We start from the raw sequence: 8,379 nt of genomic DNA, 5'->3' as shown, positions 1-8,379 counted from the left end.
ACATTTTCCTATAACCCTCATGTGCCATGTCAAAAATATTACTCTAGGTGCAAAGGGTAATGGATATATCATCGTGCTCTTATTTGCTGAGTACAAACTTACAAATACCTAATTCAGACAACAAACATACTCGTTATCTGGTGGTACTGATGAGACTGGTAACCTCATGGAACAAGAGGCTAGAGCAAGGAGAGGCAAGTTAAACAGACGTGTTCTTTTGCCATTCAAGGTAAGTAATAATATTTAATTTAGATGATTGGTAGCTGGTAGGGCTACTGAGGGTGTATGAAGACTGGACTTGGGAGACAGTTCTAAGATTATGAGCTGGTACAGGCTACATCACCATGCACTACTTGAGATTTTTTTAAGAAAGTAGTGGAATTAGCCTCCTTGTGAAAAGTTGGGTGCCTTTGAAAATCCTGTTTCAAAAAAGGTAGGACAGAAAGGAATATCCACTTGAACAGACTTAAAAAAAAGAGAAAAAAGCAGTTTTGCATTCTCCTACAAGTCTCCATTTTTTGTACATTTTATTTAAAATGATTTGTTCTGTTGACATGTGAAAGACACAAATACAGCAAACTATACAGAAAGGCCTGTCAGTATACAAAGTAAACAAACACATTTCAGTTACAATAGTCTGTTCTTTGAGAAAGTTATGAGACAGAAGTGCAATTTAAGTTGACAGCATCCCTTTAAACTCGAAAAGCATCTTCCAAGGATAGCAATAGGAGCCTTTTTAGCAGTCATAGTGTGGGGGGGGAAAAAAAAAGGCACAGGATCAAGAGAGTAAGGCCGTCTGGGCTGTATCCCACCTCTGCCTGTGTTTTCATGAGAGGCTGGGTAATTCACTTAAACAGCTGTGCCTCAGTTTCTCCCATTTATAAAAATGGTTACAGGATTCCCCTCACAAACTCCAAAAGCTAAAATTAATTGTGTGTTGAGATCCTTAGATAGATGGCAATTTGAGACATCTGGCCAAATCAGATCTATACTGAAAATAATCCTGCACTGCCATAAAGGAAAAAGATTGCTGGCAATTTTCTGTTTGACAGCTATAAGCAGAGGTATGGCAGGGTCCCTGAAGTCTGTTCTCAACCAGGTAACAGTTGTATTAGCATTTTATTCCAGTCAAAATGCAGTTTGTTCATGACATCACTGCCTTTCATTGTTTGCTGTATAATATCTACAGTATTCTATGGTGGGACAGAACAGCAACAAGACTGCTTACACCAAACACTTAAATATGGTTAACTATAGTCTAACACTTTCTATAACCCAGCTAGGTTTCCCCCTTCCACCTTTTGACAGATCCATCCACTCAGCCAAATAGTTGCTACGCTACAAAATGTAACAAGGCATCACCAGGACACACATGAACTGAGGACCAAGGAAGCTACTGAAGTCCTTAGCACAGTTGATTTCAGGTCTGTAAGATGATGTGGAGAATGCAATTTCAGTTCCCAGGAATGGGATGGAGAAATTAATCCCTTACTTTCTGCACTTTAGAGTATAAACACTTTCCCATTTAAACGCATTCTTTTATAGATTGAATATTACTACTTCACTGAATATGGAGTGATTTGATAATCCACTTCTCACAAATCAGTGAGCTCCTCAAAACTTAGCCTATCAAATTCGCCCTCTGGCATAGCAAGTCTGAGATGCATACTATTAGTAACAAATAAACTCAATAGAACCTTTTTACTGCTTAGAAAAGCAATTCCTCAGTTACAGCTGTACACATTTATAGTGGAATGGAAATAACTATCAACGCTTCAGATGTGTGGGGACTTGGCTAACAGCCTGGCAATAATACATTAATAGAAACTTTATTTTTCCATTATAGACCAACTTAACATGCTTTGTATATAACTTACAAACTATTAAACTTTTATATAAACTTTATACAAATTCTTAAATGATTTTAAAAATACTGTACAAACTCACTGTAAGGCACAAAAAGTTAACAAAAATGCAGCACATTGGAAGTCTCAAAGCAGCCAATTCAAAGGAAGCTGGCCTTGTAACAAATACATTATAATTTGTTTAGTTTAAACACTTTAAAGTTTCACTATCATACTATACAAACTAAAACATATAGCACAAATTGTATGCTGTTCAGCATCTATTTTTGATCTGTTCTACTCAAAATCCACTATTAACAAGTTGGTCAAGGCTTAAACACCATAACCGAGTTTCTTATGGGACTTGCAAATGAGTGAAGAAATAACAGAACTGATAATTCCAAATGTTAGCAGGCATTTGGATATGTGAACATGACAAGCATCAAATGTTTTCTTTTCAGTATTTGCTATTTGTAGATTTGGAGTATAAACAAAGTTTCAATCTCTCACTTTTATTGCTGTTTGTTGTTTGGCAAGGAAGTATAGTTGTATTACCCAAAAAATAATTAAAAAAAAAATCTCCCCAAACTCCAGGCGTACCATTTTCAATTATGCCTGACATTAACAGAAATTTGATACATCATGACCAAAGAAGCTGCTCTGGTTAAGTGACCAAACTGCAAAAAGGACCAACTATTGAGGGGACTAATATTACTGAATTGATAACACTGGGTAGTGATCAGGACTGTGGGAGACCCAAAGACTCCTACTGGTCACTTCCACAATCCATGAAAACAAAGCTAGTATGCAGACTGAAACACAACTAACCTTCCTTTGTTATAATCTTGGTTTATTAATAGTTTATCATGGCTATTCAAAGTCTTACATGGAAACTGCTTTGAAACTGCTTAACATAGGTTTGAGAGGATATAGTCTGCAGAAGGAGTAAACTTAAGCACAGCCTAAGCATACAACTTTTAAATGCTTCAGAAAAACTGAAAATCACCCTTGGGTTACAATATGAATTATTCAATTTGAATCACCTTTGAGTAAATAATTATCATACCTTTATTATGTACAAGGTCCTGCTGGAATGAGACGTTGCTCTAATCAAATGACTATTCAGCATGTAATGCAACAAAGATGAAAGTAAAGCGTGGAGAATATAACATGGTTAAATTTAAGTGTAAACTTCCCAGTGTATCTTTAACCAAAGGCAGCCAGATCCCGGCACTCGGGCATTAAAGAAAAACAAAACACAGCCTCTCTCTTGGGACACAATACTCCTCATTCCATTTAATCAGGTAATATTACTTCTCTTCCCATTACAACCATATTACCAATCCAATCATACCAATATCCTTAAATCATATCTACCTTTGTTTTTAGTAGTAAACTACAATTTACCTCTTCTGTTAAGATACACAGATGTCAAGATTCAACTTCAGTATCAGGGACTTCTGCCTGTTAGTACCAAAAAATTAAATGGTAAACACATTCTGGGTTGTGTTGTCAGATGAGAGATTGTGGTTATATGGAAGAAGAAAAAACTAACTAGGTAGAGTTTCTATTAATTGTATCATGACAAAAAAGCTTTAGGTATGATTTATCATCATGGACGACTTCTGAACAGCACAGGGAAAGTGAACAAATACCTGAACATTAACAGTTCACAAGATAATATTAAACTTCAGTTATGTAGACATGGAATTTTGGAACTGCACTGGGACTGGAACATGTCAGAAATGTAAGGAGCCCAATGCGAGTTCCTTGCACAAAATCTGTCACAAATTTTGCTATCCAGCTGGTCCCAATAAAGCATCTTAACAGGACAGCATCCTCACTTACCAGCATAATCCTCTTACAGCTTTTCAAGGTCACAATTATATACACTTGCCACCCTGAGAGAAGAACTGGTAAGAGCAATCCCTCATTTATCCCTTGGAAAAGAAAGGGACATTCTTCCTCAGCTGCTGTGTAGACTGAACTGGGCCATGCAACTGAGTTTAGGGAATCCATCTCTCCCCTGCCAAAAAGCACCTCACTCTCCCATTATAACCTTATCCCTAGTTCCGGGTTGTTAAATTTAAACTGAGAACCAACAATCTGATTTTGAAGTCAGTGGAAAAACTCCACTAACTCAAATGAAGCTGAATTAGGCTATGGGTCATTTCTCCCCAATCATTACATTTGACATAAATATATAGAGTTTGATTCTACCAGGGCATCTACCAAGGAGAAATGAAAAAAAGATTAACATCTGTGGAGAACAGCTCCCTCAGGGGCAGCTAATTAGCAACCATCTCTTACCGTTCAGCACTGCACCTTGCTGTTTTGGAACTGAGCTTATTTATGTTCCCCGTGGGGCATACATGCCCTCAAGGGCTTTACCAAAATCTAAACCTAAATCTAGACTGGGATTCAGCTCAGATGATCTTACGATTCTTTACGTGGTGCGAACTCAAAGGAAAGCTCACACTGTTAGGCGTTGAAATCTGGGTGTCAAGTCAGCTGGACTGATTCTTTTCTGACACTGTTACACAGAAGAAAGTTTCACTGGGGTCAGTGGAACTATTTAAAGGGTGTCAAAAAAGAATCTCACTTCGTATATTTACATCAAATGACTAAATTAAATCAAGAAATTCCTGTTGTCATTAAAATACTCCTCAGCTTCTGCAGAACAAGGGGATAAGTAGCATTCTGTAGTATTTGAAGACACTCCTAAGAAAGAATAAAGTGTCAAGTACAAAAAAAAAGGCAAGCCATTATTGCTGGTGAACTCCTGTCAACCCTCTAAAACAAACTGTTTAATTATTACATAAAATTAAAAAAAAAAAAAAAGCGTGGCACTCTTCTCTGTTTTCTTTTATCAACATTTTCCTCTTCACCTAGAGGGTTTGTTGCATATCTGTGCCATTCATTTGGCCAGAAACCTTTTTCTTGTAGAAACTGTTGCCTTCCAGTTATAGCTACTGAGTTCTATACAGTTCAGTAAATGAATTCTCCTGGTATTTCTTGCAGCAGTGGCTCTTCAAACTTAAACCGTTTGGAAATGGCTTTCTGATCAGTTATTTTTTCTTGTTCTGACTGCCTACACTGTCCCAGTGTATATGAAGCAACTACAATAAGCTCCTCTGTCACTACCGATTCCTCCTCTTCAGTTTTCTCGGCATCTACAGACTTTTCAGATGCAGAATCCTCATCTTTCTGGGTGGCAGTGTTTGCCTCAGCTGGTATACTCTTATTACTACATGCAGGATCTGGGATATCACTTTGTGCTAGCCAAGGGTGTTGAAGACATTCTTCAGCAGTTGCCCGTTCCCTACAAAAAAAAAAAAAAGGTAGGCTGCTTATTCAACAATGCCAGGAGTATCAAAAGGTAAACACTGAACAAAAGACCTTGGATAAGAACTAGGAAGTTTAAACAAGTTCTTCCCAGGGTAAGAGGTTGCATTAAAAACAGCACAGACTGATTCAACCATTGAACAACAGAACTGTGGTAGTGCCCCCCTTTTGAAAAGAAAAACCAGGACCAATAGCAAACCAAGAAAATATATGTATTATAAAACAAATAAACAGAAGGATCCTTTAGGTATCAAAACACATGCTATCTGAACTACCACGTAGTGGTAAATTATACAAAATACTAATTTATACAAAGCTGCCCAATATTTGAATCCTTGAAGCTGTTTTTTTTCCTATGGAACTATGTTTTCAGTTGCTGAGCCAGAGAGGCATTAATGAAGTTCCAAAGATACTTTTCAAAACAGAAGCAGTATTGTAGGGTTTCTTATTTGCTTCCTAATGGCAACCATGTCAAATCTGCTCACTTCACAAATAAGTATACTTTATTGACTGTCAGCTCTGTAAGACTGTAAAATACCTCAGTACTACATGCAGACTGGGAAACTTGCTGCAAATTGAGTCATTCTGCAATATTAGTAAGTGAATGAACAAATGCAAAAGGAGTGGGATACTATACCACTGTTTGCCTTATTAGTCAGAATTCATTCAATTTTATTTATCGATCATACTGAAGTGCAGCTGTAAAATGAAGTCTGAGCAACATGAAACTTGCCACGTCATTTATTTTAGCTGAGAAATGGAGACTACCTTTTTGTACATGCAGAACATAAGACTGGGCATAATGAATTACAAATTAGCTAAATTCTACCATGTGTGCTCATTTTACTACCCCTGCTCTAGGAAAACATCAGAAAAAGCCTATAGCTGGCAGTTGTATTTAGAACTCCACTAGTCTCCGGAACACTGAAAGACAACTTTTTATCGAACTTACTCAGGTTTCTTAACTAGAAGGGTTTTGATGAAATCCACAGCAGACTCTGAGATGAGTTCAAAATCTTCTTCAGAGTAACTTACATTCATTTGAGATATATTTAAGAATGTTTCTTGTTTATCATCCCCTAAGAAAGGCGATATTCCTGTTAACATAACATATGCCAGTACTCCAATGCTCCTAGATATAAAGAACAGAAAACACAGAGGAAAAGCATTATTTTTAACAGCTCTCAATTTTTTTTTAAACTGTACATATCAAAGGTTGCACTTACCACATGTCTGTTGCTGTGCTAATTGGGTCATAACTTAGGATTTCAGGAGCTATTATGGAAAAAAAAAGCAGGAAGTAGGTTATACTTCTTGTTCAAAACAGTGCAACTAAATTTATATTCACTCATTTATGTGCAAAATCATGCATAATAAGCCAGCATTAAATAATGCAGCACTACGCACTTCAGAAGACCTAACAATGCAAGGCGCAGTTCATCATCTAGAATATGACAAAATTGCTTTAAAGAAAAATCTGTAGCAAGTCAAAATCTAAAAAAATCCCAAAACAAACCAACCCACAAACAAAAAACAAGCAACCACAAATTTGCAACCATCACTGGATTCATTTCCTAAAGAAAATGTAATCATAGCTCTTTTCAGTTTTTATTCCATTTGGCTTTTACTACTGACTTCAGAAGTCTGTTCAACTTTCCTTTATATAGAAAAACTTCTACACAAGTTCTTTACAATCTTCAAAACTCAAAACAATACTAGCTGTTGTACGTCACCTCTGCTGGATAACTTCTTTCAGGACCTCCTATTAATGTCTGTATATTTATATTCTGCATTATGTTCATATGTAGCTTCTCCCCCCCCTCCCCGAGCTCTGTGCCTAGTGCCTAATTTTCTGCTGGCAACTAATATGATTCAATATGCTGAAGAATTGCTTATTGAATCATTCATTTGTCTCTTTACATTTTTCTATATGTAAAAGCAGTATGACTAGCATACTACATAGCACATGTCTAAATAAACCAATTTAAGAAAAAAATAGGTGAGATAAGACAAAAAAATATATAAAAAAAGTAGGTGAGCTAGAGTACTCTTTCTCCATCTTTTGGAAAACAAACATTCACTGCCAGTTACTTTTCTGTGAAAGGGAGACTTCATAAAGTTATCTCCTATCGTGTCAGAATTTGGCAAGCACTCATACCTCTGGTGAGGTGGACAACCTATGAAAATCTGTACTGTGGTTCCCACTAGGTGGGCCCAGGTTCAGTTAACAGCACACTGATTAGCTAACTTACCTATAAAGGGTCTCACTATCAAGAGTGACAGAAGAACATTTTTTTCCTGAAGGCTAAAGTAGGATATTAGTTCCACATAAATGTCATATCCATTTCTGCAATGCTACAGAAAGCTGAAGATATCAGCTTAACACATGGAGTGCAAACAAAGCAAATTTAAGTTCTCCCACATATTAAAAAAATACTTTCTTTCCATAGACCAAATTAATGGCTCCTCTATTAATTGATTACTTACCCACATACTCAGGAGTTCCCATAATTTCTCTTAGTTCTTCACTACTCTTCATTATTCTGGAAAGGCCAAAATCAACGATCTTAATGTCGCCCAAAGGAGATTTACTAGTTAGCAGAATATTTTGGGGCTGAAAAATATACCAAATAATTAACAGATGCCAGAAGCACTCAAACCCATATGCAATTATTTCATGCTGTAAAGATACAGTGCTATTTTAAACATAAAGAGGGTATATTCTCTATTACATAAAAATGCATTTTACTGAAGATAACTGTGAACAGGTATTTATATTAAAAGCAGCATTCAACAGTCAGACATAGCTATAAAACTGAGAAATCAGATTTGTTCTAATCTGAGAATGGCACAAAAGACGCACCAAAACTCCCTAGAGGTTAACACCATTGGTATGTGTAGAACCTATCAGCACGTTTGTCCCACACATGCCAGCTTGTGTCTTTTGCTAACTCAGTTTATTTGTAAATTGTCACAATTTTCAACATCTTTAAAGTCTTTAAGCGTATTTTTGCTGCGTCTGTAAAGAAAAACAGGGACAACAGACAAGTGACCTTAATTTTGTTTGAACAATAATTATTACTTAAAAAGTGTTTTTAGTTATGTACTTAAAATGTTATTAGAATGTAAACATTTCAACTAAAAATGTAGGCACCTAAAATGAATCCTCATTAAGAACCAGTAAATAAAC

General features: G+C 36.3%; 1 protein-coding gene across 1 annotated transcript in view; it reads right to left on the bottom strand.

Annotated features, from left to right (window-relative positions):
* Positions 1 to 510: 510 nt before the first annotated feature.
* Positions 511 to 8,379, bottom strand: part of STK17A (serine/threonine kinase 17a) — a 41,763-nt gene continuing 33,894 nt past the window's right edge. The window contains exons 4-7 of the mRNA XM_019539231.1: positions 7,677 to 7,803; positions 6,416 to 6,464; positions 6,142 to 6,321; positions 511 to 5,166 (exon numbers count right to left, since the gene is read on the bottom strand). Coding sequence (XP_019394776.1) covers positions 4,833 to 5,166; positions 6,142 to 6,321; positions 6,416 to 6,464; positions 7,677 to 7,803 — 690 coding nt within the window. The 3' untranslated portion in view covers positions 511 to 4,832. The remainder of the gene's footprint in view (positions 5,167 to 6,141; positions 6,322 to 6,415; positions 6,465 to 7,676; positions 7,804 to 8,379) is intronic.

The sequence above is a fragment of the Crocodylus porosus genome, unplaced genomic scaffold, assembly GCF_001723895.1.
Source record: "Crocodylus porosus isolate Cpor-Errol unplaced genomic scaffold, CroPor_comp1, whole genome shotgun sequence".
In the NCBI taxonomy this organism is placed as follows: Eukaryota; Metazoa; Chordata; order Crocodylia; family Crocodylidae; genus Crocodylus; species Crocodylus porosus.
The sequence above is the reverse complement of the archived record's forward strand: the minus strand, read 5'-3'. Positions and strand labels throughout refer to the sequence as shown.